We start from the raw sequence: 16986 nt of genomic DNA, 5'->3' as shown, positions 1-16986 counted from the left end.
CCATCACTGATTTATTATGAAGATTTCCTTACCTTTTATAGTTTCCAAACCACACGTTCAAAACCCAAGTGTTACTGAAATAACTTCCTTTATGCATGCTTTGTTTTTTTTACTGAAGTACAGTCAGTTACAATGTGTCAATTTCTGATTTACAGCACAGTGTCCCAATCATATGCATGTTCTCTTAAAAAATTGTAATTCATTAATTATTTGGGAGACTTCTTCACATACTTACAACAACCAAGAGGCCTCATTTCAGCATTCTGTGTGTAGACCTGAGAAATATCTGCAATTCTTTTACACAGCATGTCCACAGGAATCTCATAACCATACTTGTATTTCCAGTTAGCTGCCTCATAGCGTGCCCTCTGTACCTGGGATCGGCTGTCAGCTTAGAGTATAAGAAACAAAAGTTTACTTGTTTAGAAGGAAAGAATGAACCTCAAAGCCAGACAATTTTCCATCTATCTTCATTGTGACCTAAGGAAAGCAGAAGTGGTCCATTATGGCTTTTTCTCCCACCAATGAGTCGTGAATGACTCAGTAATTAGTACATGACAAAAAAAAGAAAAAAATTTAAAAGATGGAGTTCTACACACAGTACTGCCCTTTTATGTTGAACCTTTCAACAGCTGTAAAAATAGTTTTTAAAAGTGTCTAGTAACTCCCAAAAGAACAAGTTTTAAGGAGACAGAATAATGCTTCTCCTGATTTTTTTTTATAGACTTGAATTTTCCCTTGATTTCAGAAAATAGAAACCCAGAATAATTTTTATAATTCTCACTTACTTCTAACCAGTGTCAGTATCACCACATGTGAGATATAATGACTTACATCCCCTTCAGCTATTAACTATATCTGAAATAAATCATCTGAGAGGAGTCTCAGTCCAGTTTCCCTGACAGTAGCATAGAGATCTAGTTCTATTAAACTTATGATTTCTAAAAAGCTCACAATACTTTGAAGATACTGATACTAACCTTGGAAGACTGCAAATCTACTCATATCACCTGAAAATTAGGCACTAAAGGGAGCTTTTAAAAATTAATACAACACTCAAAAATATTTTGAAGAAAATAATAAATTTAAGTAGATACCAAGCCAATTACCTGTCATTCCTGTCATCACACAGCCAATGTTTTCAGTTATCTTGAATAAGTGAGTCACTGTGCTGGAATCCAACAATTTGTCCTAAAGAACAAAATAAATCAAGATAATTAAAAAAAAAATCACAGATTTCTGTGTAGTGATTAAAAATACTATGGAATTATAACAATGAACTATATAATAAATGTCTTCTGTTCATTTTACAATTAAAACCAATTTAAAAGGGGGGAGGGGCTCTGTTTTCCTTTTTTAGGTGATGCTTCCTGTGAGCAATAACTATAGCTCCCCAAAATGTGTTTCAAGGTCCCTGAAGACAAAAGACCTACAAATCCCACTGTGCTTGTAATCATGACACAAAATTCAACATGTTAATTCTGTCTGCTCAGCTAAACTGTCCAGAGCTGCTCAATAAATACTTCTTGGATAACAGCTAGGAAAGCAGGGTCAAAGCAAAAATACTGTTAACATATATAGATAATAATATACCCTTGTACAAACTTGTGAAAAACCCTTGCTTTGTATTCCATAATAGTTGGCTATCTGGGCGGTACTACTTACAGGTACTTTCTTCTGTGTGACAATTACTGCACAGTCTTTCCCTCTGACAGCTACTGATGTAAGGCCACCCTGGTTTATAGCCTTAAAAGCATATTCTGGAAAATAAAACAGTTTTTTTAGAAGGTGAAATGATTCATGCAATGGAATAATAAAGTCATTAAAAATAAAGAGCTTTATGAACTAACATGGAATGCTGTACAAAACATGCAAAGTCAAAATAATAATGATAATAATAAAGCACAAATAAACCAACTCCATTTCTTTCCATTTTAATCATTTCCATCCGGTGCAAGTACCAAATTTCCAATAAAGATTTAATTATTTTTATCATATCAAATCTTTTACAAATTATGTTTTATCATTTAAAAAGTTTGTTTCGTAGCCATTATTTCTACCAAGTCTGGTGTTCCTGGGTCAAATTAGGTTGCCCTAAATTTTCTCAAGATTTACTATTTCTGTCAACTTTTGGTCAACAAGTAATTGATCATATGCAGTTTTATTTACTGTTAGATTATTTTGCATTGTTTTTCCCCCTACCAAGTTGAAATTTTCTGGACCATGTGTTTTGCAATTTTCACATTACCTACGCCATAGGATTCTTAAGTTTATCTATAACCAGCTTCAGTTTGTGCCCTTCTAGCTGCTGTCAAACCATTCCCCAGGTTAAAACAGCTGGATCAAAGTGGTTTATAAAAACAAACTACTATGGCACCATGCAGTTTAGTTGAAAATGATTGCCTCTGGAGAGTAGAATTACAGATGAGACTATCTCTTTCTATGTTATATAGTTCCATAATATTTAAATTTAATATAAACATATACTTTGTAAATTAGGAAAGTAGCAACAGAAATTAATATATGCTCGTTTGAGGAGATATAGAAGATAATGTAAAAGAAAATTATATATAAATACATATATTCTAAATATATATGCTGCCTACTGAAGACACTAAAAAAAGTACACATATAAATGGTAAGTAAAGTTGGAGGGACTATATTAATATTAGGTAAAGCAGACTTCAAGACAAAGGGTACTATCAGAAATAGAGACATTTCAAAATGGTAGAAGAATCAATTCATAAGAAGACATAACAATCATAAATGTATATGCACCTTCTAAGAGTACTTCAAAATACATGAAAGGAAAATTGACAAAATTAAAAAGAGAAATGGCCAATCCTACCTAGTTAAAGATTTTAACACTGCCACTTAGCAGTGACTAGAAACAGACACACATAAAGTAGACATACATGATATGAAAACCCTCTATCGACCATGGTGACCTAGGTGGTATCTCTAGAACACTACTGGCAACAACTGAAGGCAGAGGTATTAACAGTATAATAAAAATGCAGATGGTACATTTACCAAGACAGATTATATGTTAGGCCATAAAACAAGACTCAAATAAAGTACTGAAATTCCTAAACATATGAAAATTTAAAAACATACATCTAAATAATCCATGTGGTCAAAGAAGTAATCACAAGAGAAATTTTTAAATGTTTTGAACTGAATGCGAAAGAAAATTTATCAAAACTTGTAGGATGCAGCTAAAACAGTGTTCATACAGAATTTTACTGCTATGGTGGACAGACCCTAAGGTGCCCTCCCCTCCACAATACCTGCCTCCTGGTGTTCACACCTTTGTAATCCCTTCCTGACTGGGCAAGATCTGTAACTTCCTTCTAACAAACTAAATATGGCAAAGGAAATGGGATGGCACTCTCCTGATCACATTGCATTATATAAGACTCTGTCTTGCTAGCAGACTCACTCTAGAGATTCTTCTTGCTGGTTGATAAGTGGCTATATGGCAAGAAACCACTGGTGGCCTCTGGTGAAAAGCCATAAAGTAGCTGGGGCCCTTAGTCCTAAACCTAAGTTTCCACTTTAAGAAGATAGAAAAGGGCAAAATAAACCCAAATTAGAAGAAAAGAAATAATAAAGACCAGAAATCAATAGACAAAAAAGAGAACATCAGCAAAGTCAAAAATTGATTCTTTGAACAAAAGCAATAAACCAACAAAATTAGAAATCCTTTGGTAAGCTGAAAAACATCCCCCAAATCCATGTCCTAATCCCTGGAACCTGCAAATATTATTTTATAGAGCACAAAAAAGGATCTTTGCAAACGTGATTAGGTTAATATTGGGATGGAGGAGATTACCCCGGTGGGCCCTAAACGCAATCATATGTATCTGTATTAGGAGAGAGAGGGAAATTTTACATACACAGAGAGGAAGGTGCTATGAAGAGGGAGCAGAAAGATTTGCTCCCCAAGCCAAGAAAAGCCTGTAGAAGTAGAAGTGACAAGGAATGCGTTCTGCCCTGGAGCCTCCAGACAGAGCACAGCCCTGCCTGACACCGTGTCAGCTGATATGATTTTGGATTTCTGGCCTCCAGAATTGTGAGAGAATAAACTTCTGTTTTTTTAAGCCCCCAACTTAGTGGTAATTTGTTACAGCAGCCACAGGAAACTAATACAAACTCCAAGCTGGATTCATAAAAAAAAAAAAAAAAAGAGAATACAAATGACCAGTTATCAGGGAAAAGGGAGGTTATCACTATAGATATTTATAGAGATAAATGTACATTATTCTTTTGTTTATAGTCCTTGATCCTTCCACTCCCATGTCTTTGCTTCTTCAAGTCCTATCTCGATGGCCCTACCACTCTTATTCCCACCCAGCTGAAGCTTGCCCTTCCCCTCGAGACTCTTCCATTTTCCCTGACACTTACTCTGATTGTTCCAGAAGGGATCTTCAACCCTTTCTCTGAATTCCCATATAATTTCCTATTTCACCAGTACTTTTAGCATTTTCAAGTGTGTAATTTCCCCCTCCACATCCAGACTGGATAGTCAAAGTAGGAACCAAGGAAATTTAAAATTACATTTGCAACCAGTAGATACTAAATCACAGGTTGGCCATGGGCCCAATCCAGCTTACTCAAATTGGCTTAGAATGTAGTTTCTAGAAAGATTTTAATTAACTAAAAAGTCAGATAAAATCAGGGTTTAGTTTTTTTAGGGAGAAAAAAAAATTCTGGTAACATCTGACCCTCATTCCCACATAGCAACTGTCCTGCAGAGCAAAAATCATCTAGGGCTGGCACGTGTTTTGCAGTTTTCCACAGTTCCCGTCACTTCTCGTCCTATCTCACCAGCTAGTTTTACTCATGTGCATTATATATCTGGCCTGCTTAAATAATGCAAAAGATAAAGGACATAAAAGAAAGAGCTATCTCCCTCACCACAGTATAAAATTTTGTCCCACAAAATATTTAAAATTTTCCATATAAAAAAATGGTTCTCAATAATGTACCTAAGAATTTGCCAGGATTCATTACAGGAGTCCAAGTCCTCTCTCCCTCTCCATACAGACTAGTGCTGTCCAACAAAACTTCCTGAGACAATGGCTATGTTCTATATGTGCACTGTCCAATACCCATTAGCCCCATGTGGCTATTAAACACTTGAAATGTGGCTAGTGCAATTGAGTAACTGAATTTTCAACTTAAAATTCTTAGTTAAGAATATCATTCCTACTATCCATCTCCTACTACTTGATCACCACTGCTTCCACCTCCTCAACCAGCTCCTTAAATACTGGTATCCCCCAGGATTCTGTAATTTCTCCCTAACCATGGGTGATTTTATCCTATATAATCACTAGTAATTCTGTCATTTTTAGCTCTGGACCATATTTGCAAATGCCTATTTCCCCCACAGGCTTGTCTCAAATTAAACTCCTCTTCTCTATAAACCTGCTGCTTACAGTTCTTATCTCAAATTACTAACCTCTCAAGTTTTCAAGCCACAAACTTGGGTACCATTCTTGACTCTTCATTTCTCTGTCATCAGAGAAATGTCCACTCCTCTCTAGGATTTGCTTTAAAATACTCTAGCAGAGAGGGGGAAAGAGCATGGGAAAATAAGATTGACAAAATGTTGACAACTGCTGAAGCTGGGTATGAGTACGTGAGGGTCATTGTACTATTATTCTACTAACTTTTGTTTGAAAGTTTCCATAATAAAATTAAAAAAAAATAAAATAAACTCAAGAGTCTCCCCTTCTCCACCCTTTCTCAGTACCTTAGTTCACTCATTAGGGCTTATAAGGATTACTCCTTTGTGGCCTTCCTTTCACCTGTCCCTTTGTACTCTAATTCTGCAGTCAACTCTCTCGTTATCTTACTCAGTACTCAGTGTCGTTCTCAAAGACTTCTGCTATGTCCAAAAGCCATGGGACCAAGTCCAAATGCCAGCACAGCATCCAAATCTCTTCACAATTTTGCTACAATCGGCTCTTCCAGTCGTCACTGTCTGCTCCAGCCACACTGACTGACCAATGCACTGGTCTCCCCAAATTTCCTTATCTAATCTCCATGCAGATCAATTCATCTTCTGAGCAAACTTTCCTGACTCTCACCTTCAGTGTCATTTCCCAAAGTACCCTTCTTTGCACAGATATTTTAATACCATACTGTACTGTAATTGTCAATAAAATTTTGTGTAAATGATTACCCATTATAACATTACTACTAGCATAAAATAAATAAACAACAAGGATATACTGTACAGCACAGGGAATACAGCCAGTATTTTATAATAACTGTAAGTGGAGCATAACCTTCAAAAATTGTGAATCACTATACTGTATACCTGAAACTCATATATTGTATATCAACTATACCTCAATTTAAAAAAATCTTTAAAAATACCACGATAAAATATACATCTTATAATGTTGACAAAAGTGGAAACTGCCAAGAAAGAATCTTGAGATGATTTAATAACTAAAAAATACCTTCTAAAGAAACACTGGTTGGGTAAAAAGTAATACCACAGTTTACAGTAAAGGTGAGCATGAAGGCCAATTAAGAAAAAAATCTGAATAGTTTATGGGCAGCATTTAAAAGGCATATTTACTTTTTAAAGCCAGAGTTCAAGTGTCAGAAATAGTAATTAAATGCTTTATTTCCATCACTAAAGATTTTTGTTTTATGGATAAAATTTCAGAAACTTTCAAAGCTAGCAAACACTATGATGTTAATCTCAGTAATCTGTTCTTGAATGTCCAAGATTATGCAGGAAAATAACTCATAGCCCATTTCCCACTTTTTAAATGGGAAAAATTATGGTGGATTATAGTCTATCCCAAGCCCCCAATTTTTAAAAAATTGAAGTATAGCTAATTTACAATGTTGTGTTAGTTTCAGGTGTACTGCGAAGTGATTCAGTTATACATATATATACTTACTTTTAAAATATCTATTCTTTTTTTCAGAGTCTTTCCATCAGAGGTTATTACAAGATACTGAATGCAGTTCCCTGTGCTATACAGTAGGATCTTGTTTTTCATCTATTTTATATATAGTAGTGTGTATCTGTTAATCCTGAACTCCTACTTTATCCCTCCCCGCCTTCCCCTTTTTTGGTAACCCTAAATTTGTTTTCTATGTCTGTGAGTCTATTTCAGTTTTGAATCTAATTTCTTAATTTGTAACTTAAATACACAGTAAATTACCTATATATATTAGACTGAACCACATGAAAAAGCCTTTTACAGGGAAAGAATAGTCAAACATCAGCAGTTTCATAAGGTTCAATCTAACAACAAACCATGAGGTTAGAATGCAAATTGCTTCCTTAATCACAAACAAAACGGTTAATAAACAGCTGTTTGTATGTAGAGACTTCTTTTCCACAGTAATTTCTCATACACTTTGCTTCTTCCCCTACAATTTTCCCTAACACTTTCCAGTTTTTCCAGGACTCATTTGTATACTAGGAAAAAACTGGGGCTAAATATAAAAGATACTGTGACAAAATGTTCAGGATTAGAACACAATGTCTGACAATGGCTCACAGTGTGACCTGTTCAGTGGGATGCTAGCAACAGAAGAGATCTACATCCCCTTTATTGATGTTATCAGCTTTGCAAAGCAGCTACAGGTTATTCTGAAATTCTGCAGATTTTAGGAATGTAACTCAAGATTTTTACCACCCATAATTTTGTCTAAAATGCTGTACTGAGATGAAAACTAAACTTTTTGGTGGTAAGCATGATGTAGGGTATATAGAAATATAATGTTGTACACATGAAACTTATATAATGTTATAAACCAATGTTTCCTCAATTAAAAAAAAAAAAGTCTTAAAAAAAAAGATTGCAGCCCTACTAAGACCTTGATTTCAGCCTGTGTGACCCAAAGATGAGCCTACCAGACTTCTAACTTACAAAACTGGGAGAAAATAAATAGATGTTGTTTAAAAATAAATAAATACCTGTGCTGAGTTTTGGAAGATAAATATGATTTTTTTCCCAATATAAACATAAGCTGGAAAAATAACGTATGGCCCATAACATTCTTTGAAGTTTGGTTATTAAAAAAAAAAAGAGATGTTCTATTGGGGCAAGGCAAGTATTCTGCAGGAATGTATATATTCAATTTCAATGCTGTATGACTAGAAACTTTTTGTTATTAAGATTTTTTGATACTGTTCATTCTCTATCCCTAATCTTCTAACTTAAGCAGGAAGTGTGTCTCATTTCATGATGTCTCTTAATACTACACTCCTTAAAGTTGTGATCTTCAGGCAGGGAGGGTCATTAGAAATCTTGGGCGCTGGTGGGTTGGTGGTGGTGGTGAAAACATAGCAGCGTTTGATCCCATTACATTTTGGTGTAGTTTTATTATGTACATATTCATGAATATATATACACATAAACATGTATGTATGAATATATACACACATTTAATTTCAAATCAGATTCAAGGAGGGCATGAGAAATCTGGGTTGAGAAACATTCTTAAAACAAGATTTTTTTTAAACTGCAAAAGAGGCAAACAGTAAGAACTTCTCAGTCCATTTATTTGTGAAACTCCTGATTCCATTTTATCAGCCACTTGTTTTTCTGACAGCGACCATCACAGAAACATTTACTGAGCAGTTACTATGTGACAGGCACTGTTCTAAGTACTTTACATCTATTAACTCATTAAATCCTTACAGCCCTATAAGGTAAGTGGAATTATTATCTCTATTTTACACATGAAGAATGTTCTCCTAGTTGGCGTGGAGCAAGGACTCCCCAGGAATCCTGGCTTTAACACACAGTACCACTGCTAGATTAGAAAACTGCCCTCTTCAGTCTGTCTCTTCCAGTCCATTTCTTTCCTGTTTCTCATCACCTTCTTAAAAGCAACCAGGCAGTGCTCACTTTCACTGGGAGGCAAATTCAAGTGACTGCTCCTACCTCCCTTGCCAGACACATCCAGCAAAAGTATTAAGCAAAAAAGTAGTAGTAGACAGAAGAGCCTGAAAGTAGCCAGGCTTATGGACCTTACTTTCCTCACTGATAATCTGGGGAATTTCTGAAATTATATTTCAAAGCCAGGTGTTCTGTATATAGTGCTACAGTTTTCCTTCTCTCTCTCTCTCTCTCTCTCTCCTTCCCTCCCTCACTCCCTCTCCTTTCTCCCTGTCTCTCTCTCTCTCTCACACACACACACACACACAATCTGAATACACTGAGAAAAATTTTAATAGTTACCAAAGGGTACAGATAACAATAAAAAAATCTTTCTCCCTACTTCTTGGGAAAAAAGTCAATAGTTTGTTTATAATTATAGTTAGCAGTGTACATTTAAATTTACGTGTCTTTTTAAAAATTTATCAACTTTAGACCACATTTATCTTTTGAATCCCAACTATGGAAGATGAGGACTATACTCACCTTCCCATTAATCTTTCCATTCCCTTGTCATTTACCCATTTTGTTATATCATTTTCCCACTGTTATGGTTAACATTTTGCGCTCTGTAATTTTTACATGCTTTGTCTTTGGCAGATTCTAAAGTTTATAAACTAATAAAAAGTATTTACGTTATGATAATGTACGTATTTCACTAGAGAACCAATCATGGATGGACCATAAAAAAAAGAAATATTCTATGTCTACAGAGCTACTAATCTAAAAGACCAAAAACTGAGCCAAAGAATCAAAGAAAAACATTTACTGAAGTTTTAATACTATGCCAAGCACTCTACATAATATCGCCTTATTTAATCCTCAAAACAACCACATAAGGAAGGAATTATTAGGCCAACTTTGCAAACAGAAACTAAGGCTAAGGTTGTGCTACTTGCCCAGGTCGGCTAGTATGGCGCAGAGCAGGAATCTGAATCCAGACCTGAACTCTTCACCACTAAACTGCTCGCTCATACCAACTATTCTTTCACTTTCCTTTTCCTAGCAAGGTCTAATTAGTGCCCTGAAAAGCAGAGGGAGTGTTACTCAACAAGGCAGAGCTTAAATTATTCTGACTAGATATTTAACTTGCTTTTAACTACGTGTAATATTCTAAATCTGTTAAAACCATTAAAATGACACTACAGTTAGCCTTTCTACTCACCGAATCTGGAAAGCATTAAAGCCTATGCTTTATGGCTAGATCTCACAATATAGCATACTGTAGGTCTAAGTGACTTTTCCTGTTCACATATTAAAAACCACAAAAGAGAATATTCAAAGCATAGTCCAATATAGAAAAAGTCTTTAAAACTCAGGAATGAAACTTTAAAAATGAAACTTCCTTGAGGATACAGTTATTTCTCTGTTCTATCTCAGATCATATTTTTCAATGGGGGATGAGTTAAAAGGGTTACTGAATTACCAATATGATATTGTTTCTTGCTACATTATATCCAGTATGTAGCCATAGAGTAGACCGGTGTCATTCCAAGTTATCTTTAACTATTTCTAAAATTTACAGGTAAAGAGAATCTCATTTATAGGCCAACTCTCTCCTTATGATTTCCAAGCACAGATGATTATATTACGGTCCTCACTAAGGCACTAAGGGTGCTAAACTCACTCAAAGGCGAAATTATCACGGGCCAGTTGTAAATCTGATTCTTCTCATAATGAATTCACCATGGCAAGGAGTTATGGGTCGGGGGTTATAATCATAATCTAAACCCTGAGCATTTCGATCCAACAAAATGTACTGTTATGCTGAATAACTGATAACTAGTTTAGGGTTTATTTCCACCGAAGCTCTTTTTCAGGAAACAGCTAGCTCACCATACCTCATCTACAACTCAGAAACAGCTTTTAAACTACAGAAGCATTCAAACAGATGTGAGTAAAAGGGGATGTTAGTGTCAAGAGCAGCTCTAGAACTGATAGCCACTCCTCCTATCTACCAGTTATGCAAAGACGTCCTGAACTCTGTAGATATTTGTAACTTAGCGCTTTTTATTCTTCTTTTTATCCGTTTGTTTACCTATCTGTCATTCCCTTGAAGCTGTGAGCTTCAGGACAAGAGAGGGTGTGACATTTCTGCATCCCCTAGGACCAGCACAGCGTCTCTGAATTCCTGTGTAGAATTAACCACAGGACAAGGAAGTTCATGCTGCAAACAAAGTAAATTGGAGAGGGAACGCTTTAACTAGAAGGTCAAGGAACCAACTATCTTTTAGAGAATTACAGGCGTTGGGCCCACTAACAGGTCAAAATGTAACAGGTGAAGAGGCCTCAGGAAGGTGACTCCGGCATTACCGTCCTATCTTCTTTAACTCTTTATTATGCGGCCGCTCGTCCTGGAGAGCTCCCGACCCCCGCCTGCAGACACGGGTGGGAACATCACGGGACTCAACCTGGCTCCGGCCCTCCCCTCGTCCCAGCTCCGGCCACGCTTCAGCCCGGGACTAAGCTCCGGCCACGTCTGCCAGCTCCAGGCCGTACCATGACAGAGCAATCCGCGTGGACCCAAGGCAGACCTGGTTCACTCACCTACTTGGTAGAGCCGGCCCTCGGGGGAAAAAATGGTAATGTGACGGTCAAAACCAGCGCTGGAACCACGGGACATGGTGGTGCACCGCTACTCCAAGCACAGTCCCCGGGCCCCGTAGCTCCCGCACCAGGCGTACAAGTCCCTACGGAAGTTTCTGCGACTGCTTCCGGGGCACCAGCCGGCTTCATCCGCTCTTGCGCACCGAACTCGCAACTCTCGCCAGTTCAAGCGCGGAAAGAGCTCCAAGGGCCCGCCCCTGGAGGTGGGGGTGGGGAGAACTGAGCTAAGGTTTTGGATATGCGCGTGCGCCAGCAGCACGTGTGGGCGGGTTGAAGACGGCAGGTGAATCTCTGGTTGTGGAGGTTTAGAGCTTTCATCTGGGGAATCAGTTGATTATAGCAAGAACTGAAAAGCTCTCCAGGCCGTGGAGAAGTGATTTGACTATCAGTGAGATCTAAATGGATCCTGCATGTAACAAGTCTCTTGTTAGTTTTGGCATGTGTATAACCAGCCTGTGTCTGCATTGCTGGTGTTCTTCCTAACCTCCATTTACCCAACCACTTTCCTTCCTGCTACTACAGGGAGAAATAAACGGATTGCAGCTGTTGCCGCACCAGCCTTTCATTTTAGGTACAGAAGAAGAGGGTTGTGGTAGCCACTCCAGAGCAGAATTTTCTTCTGGCCAGGCAAAATCCTTTGGCCAGCAGCCCCCGACAGCTGTATCTTAAAAGTGGAACTGAGGTTAAAATATGGGTGTAATAGAGGAATCGGTAGCCTTGATTGATAGTGTACAAAAACCGAAGGGACAGGACTCATAGCGAGCTAGTGTTGAATGGACTAAAGTGAGCAATTCCAAGCTGGCAAGGCAGCTCCCGGAGAACAGCAGGTTCTCGTCAGGTGGCTTTTCAAATTGTAAAAGGTGCCTATTTTGACCTAACCCCAAGGCACACTCCTTATTTACTGAATATGTAATGCAGAACAGATGTTAGGCTAGAGTCGCCCGCCCCCTCTGCTCAATAGTTTGTGCACCAGGAAGGCCAGATGTACCAAGGTTTCTGGCACTTCATGCCTGCTGTCACTAATACTGAAATAGGGATTCTTACCTCTCTAATGTATCTTCTCCTAAATTCACTTGCCACTTAAAAGAAAAAAAAAGTTGTAGAGCCTCCTAAGGAGTTTCTTAAGGAAGTTCCAATCTCTCAAGAGTGTTTTTAAAAAATAAACTATTTCATTAACCTGAAAAGGAAAATCCAAAACTGAAACTTGATTAAGAAGATACTAAGTGCAAACATCCTCTCTGGCACAGAGGGTACTTTCCAGCAGCGGCTAATTCCCAGTGTACTGATAGAAGTTGTCCCTTCCTTTTGGTTTAGGTCCCAATCCTCAGGACCAACACTTCCTGAACTTTTGAGTATTTTTTTTCCCTCAGACTCTGAGGGAGTCTCTGGTAATGTAATTCCTACAGTTTGCCTGAAGAGTCATAGATAAAATGAATTCTCTGTAAGGCTGCAAGAGGGTGAACTCATTTACTCCCACTACGCCTTCCCATGCTGATGTTTCCTCCAAACTAGGTCTCTGGACCCTTCTCTGGTGCTGAGTCTTCTCTAATGGCTTCTGGGATATTATCACACTGAGATACATGGTATCTCAAAACTCACCATGTTTGAAACAGAACTCCTCATTCCATCTCTTCTCTCTCAAGCCACTTCCTAACCCTCTGTTCCATACTTTCCAAGTCCTCAGAGCCAAAACCTTACAGCAGTCCTCAACTCCCCAAAGCTTCTGACTCTGTCCCCATGTATTCCTGATCCCTCTTTTTCTGCTTGCCTTTTTTATGTTACATAATGCATGATTTTCTTCCCTGTTTATTGTCTCCTCTCCCCCAGTCTAAGCTCCATGAGGGCAGGAATCTTTGTTCACTAGTGTAGCTCAGGCAGCTTGAACATTACCTAGCATAATTAAGTGCTCAATAAATGTTGGTTAAACAAATGAATCCCTTACAACACAGGGGTTAGGAGCACATCCTTTCTGTTTAAACCTGAATTTACACCCTGTTTGGGACAGTTACCAGATGTGTGACCTTATCAACCTCCCTAAGTCTGGATTTCCTTATCCGTTAAGTTTGGGTCAGATCCACTTTATGGGGGCTGTTGTGGGGATTAAATGAGAGCGAGCAAGTAAGTGAGGTACTAAACCAAATACTTAACGCATATTAAGCCTCATTAAATGGTGGCTATTACTGTTGCTCTCCTGTCTGGTCAGTCACCAAATCCTGTTGATTATTCCTATGGGGTGACTGTTTGCTTTCATTCCCACTGCCACTGTCTGAATTTAGATCCTTTTTACAGTTTGCCTGGTCTGGCACAATAGTCTCTTCTTGTTGATCCACACTTTTGCAGTAATTTTCTTAAGCAAGATCTCATTGGATTGCTTCTCCATTCAGATTTCTTGGGGTTACTGAATAAAATTCAGTCTTCAGCTTAGTTGACCTAGACGTATTTTTCAGCCTTGTCTTCCAGTTCATCCTCCTCTTTCTGTTGCATCCTCCCCTACACTCCCCAGCACAGCTTTGAGCAGCTCAGCCTGCTCCCTCCTCCAGCTCTCTCACCCCCCATTCCCATCTCCTCATCTAAGAAGCTCAGATCCACCAATCTGCCCCTTTCCCCACATGTGCCCAGTGCATATCATTTGAATCTTTTATTAGCCAGAACCAAATGAAATGGCCATTTTTGTAGGTCAGAAGCATCAACTATTGGTAATCATATAGTTTAACTTAAAGAGTTGTGTGCCAGGGCTTCTTCCCTCAAGATCGGCAGGGCAGAGCCTGAGTTCTTTTCATCTCTGTATTCTCTACCACCCCTGGCATGGGGCTGGCTCATCAAAGTTCAGTAAATGACTGTTAAGTTGAACTGAAAACTGTAAAAAGAAAGGGGGCAACTGAGAAATGATTTCATAGCTGTAATCCTTTCCTTCCCATATAGACATGACCTGCTGTAAAGCACCTCCGGGTGTTCCCTGCTATGCAGTAATGGGATTTCTAAAATCACACACACTGCATGCAGGCTGTGAGAATTATTCCACACATTCAAAGAAACCATGATCTCCTCTTGAGGTTGCCTTCAAGCTGGGCCCTAAAAGAGGCATAAGACTTTGGATGGCAAATACATATTAATACCCTAACGGACACTTCCTGGGAGGATTCGATCTCACTGTCAATACAGCACAAACTGAAAGCTAGAGTTAGAACATCGGGCTCCCTGAGGGCAGTGACCACATCTGTTTTGCTCCCTAGTGTATCCTCAGTGCCAAACAGTGCCTAGCATGAAGCAAGCACTCAGATCATCCCCTGAATTTGCATTCTCATTATTTGAGTTTTCTCTTATGTTGAATTATTTCTCTTTATTTGAAGAGATTTGTGAATCCATGAGAAATGCAAATCTCAAAAACCTAAAAGGTCAGAGATTTTATATTAGAATTTGAGATTTTTTTCTACACAGGCAAATAAATTCCTCTGGGAAATCTATCAGAACGACAACCCCATTGCTGATTCCATTGCAAAGGGAAGTCCCCTGAAAGCAGACTTCACGAATACGTGCCACTGGGTGCCAAGCACCAGCTAAACTACTCACCAGGTGGACTTCCCCCTGGGTTGGGGAGCTTTCACAAATGTCTGGGTACCAGTACTGCTGCAGCTTTAACACAAGCCTGTGGGGGCAGACTTGCTGTGTCTGTATGGAAAATTTGATCTTCCTCTCTGTGGGGCCACCAAGTTAGACTTTTTGAAATGACTTTCTGGTTTTTTGAAAAATTTCAGAGATGACTTGACATCTCGTGAGTCTTGGAAAATCTCCTGGGGGCCTCCGTTTGGCAAGGCCCACATTCTCCCCTGGGGGTGGAGGTGGGTGGAAGGTAGGGGTTACCCACAAGGCAAAGGTAAAAAGTGGCAGCGTAGATTCCTAATGACTGCAAGCCTGCTGAATTACATGGCGCTTAAAGGCAAGATTAGAATTTAGCCCTCAGCTTAAGATGCTCTGCTGGTGGTTTCAGTGAGCCAGGGAATATAAAAATGAAGCTTATCTGTCTTTCCGTGTGATGTTAGTAGGTGTGAAAACACTGGTAATAGAGTATCTTTGGGGAGTTAGGAGTCACTGATGTTAAGGGGCCCCGAAGGTGAACGGTGGCCACAGAAGAGCTGGGGATGTAGCAGAGCTGGGTGAAGAGTAGAAAGGAGGTAGAGCTCTGCCCAGCTCCCTGGCCAGACTCTCACCAACCAGCTGCTTCCTTAGGGGGCTGGGGGCAAGCACTTGGTTCTCTTTGTATCTCTCCCACACCAATCTAAGCCCTGCAGTTCTTCCTGCACCCCAGTAGCTATGGTTAGCTACCTAGGAGTTATTCTGGCTGAGTCTTGGGGAAGGAGAAAGGGGGTGATTTCTCTGTAACTGATGGGCAGAAGAGAGGGACAAATGGGGCACCAAGTGTGGTGTGGGAGGTGCTACTGTGACCTACATGAGGCATTTGGTTATGCTTCTATTCAGAAGCCATTCACACCCCTTCCCTGACAATATTCCAATCAAGCAGCACTCCCCCATCTCTCGTCCCCTCTCCATAACACCTCGTGTGGTTCTCACCCTCCAGCACCAATGGTGGGTGCAATGTGGTGTCTATCAACATAGCAGTCACACAATTATCATTTCCCTTCTACTCCATTCTTTCCTTAACACAGTGTAATTCTGTGCCTGGATTCTAGGTGTCATCCACAATTATAATGCTGTCCTTTGATTTGACAGGGGATGTACTTGCATCAGCTCCACCCAAAGGACATTTAACTAAAGCTATTCAGGAACCTTTCTAAAGAGCCATAATCTTTAGCCTTCAGTTCACCCTTGATTTGTAGCTGTAACAATTTCAGTATTCTCTTCTTACAACTTTGGTATTTCTCCTACTCTCCCAAACTCCCCCTTAAAATGAAGACCCAATGCTTGACTGACGACTGAGCTCCTGTTTCTGGAAGACAAGGACTTTGAGAGACACTAAGAATTCTCACAGTTCTCCCCAGAATACTGGAAGAAGCAATGGAAGACCCCAGCTGGCTTGGGCTTAACCGTTGGTGGTTTTTAACATACAACTTCCCCTTAGGCATGATAACACAGGAAGCCCTTCATAGCTTGAGAAAACAGCAAATGTTCCAGTGAAAAATAAGATGAGGAAGGGAGAAGCTTGAGTCCTGACCATGGTCAGGCTTTGATAAGAGCGTCAGAAGCACTGGATTTGAATCTAAGCCCTGCTAGAGATGACCTGGTGACCATGACCTCAGTTTCTTCTCTCAAACAGGTGAGCATGCTGCACCCACCTTAAAGGCATAGGGGAAAAATATTAACAACCACAATAAAAATAAGTCACCGACTAGTAGACTTAAACTCAGCTTCTCTCTTTGTGAAAGGAAGGGGCCCTGGTGAATAAGGCCTGGGTTGTTGGCTGTTTTGTTTTGATCTATCCCGAGAACAGAAGGAAACC

General features: G+C 39.3%; 1 protein-coding gene across 2 annotated transcripts in view; it reads right to left on the bottom strand.

Annotated features, from left to right (window-relative positions):
- Positions 1-16986, bottom strand: part of PSMA6 (proteasome 20S subunit alpha 6) — a 29561-nt gene that overhangs the window by 5485 nt on the left and 7090 nt on the right. The window contains exons 1-4 of one of the 2 annotated variants that reach the window (XM_006212756.3): positions 11472-11650; positions 1666-1760; positions 1110-1191; positions 236-391 (exon numbers count right to left, since the gene is read on the bottom strand). In XM_006212756.3, the coding sequence (XP_006212818.1) occupies positions 236-391; positions 1110-1191; positions 1666-1760; positions 11472-11547 (409 nt within the window). In that variant the 5' untranslated portion in view covers positions 11548-11650. Of the gene's footprint in view, positions 1-235; positions 392-1109; positions 1192-1665; positions 1761-11471; positions 11651-16986 lie in introns of those variants that run through there. The other variant, XM_072962926.1, reaches the window with a different exon arrangement.

The sequence above is a fragment of the Vicugna pacos genome, chromosome 6 (genome assembly GCF_048564905.1).
Source record: "Vicugna pacos chromosome 6, VicPac4, whole genome shotgun sequence".
NCBI lineage: Eukaryota > Metazoa > Chordata > Mammalia > Artiodactyla > Camelidae > Vicugna > Vicugna pacos.
The sequence above is the reverse complement of the archived record's forward strand: the minus strand, read 5'-3'. Positions and strand labels throughout refer to the sequence as shown.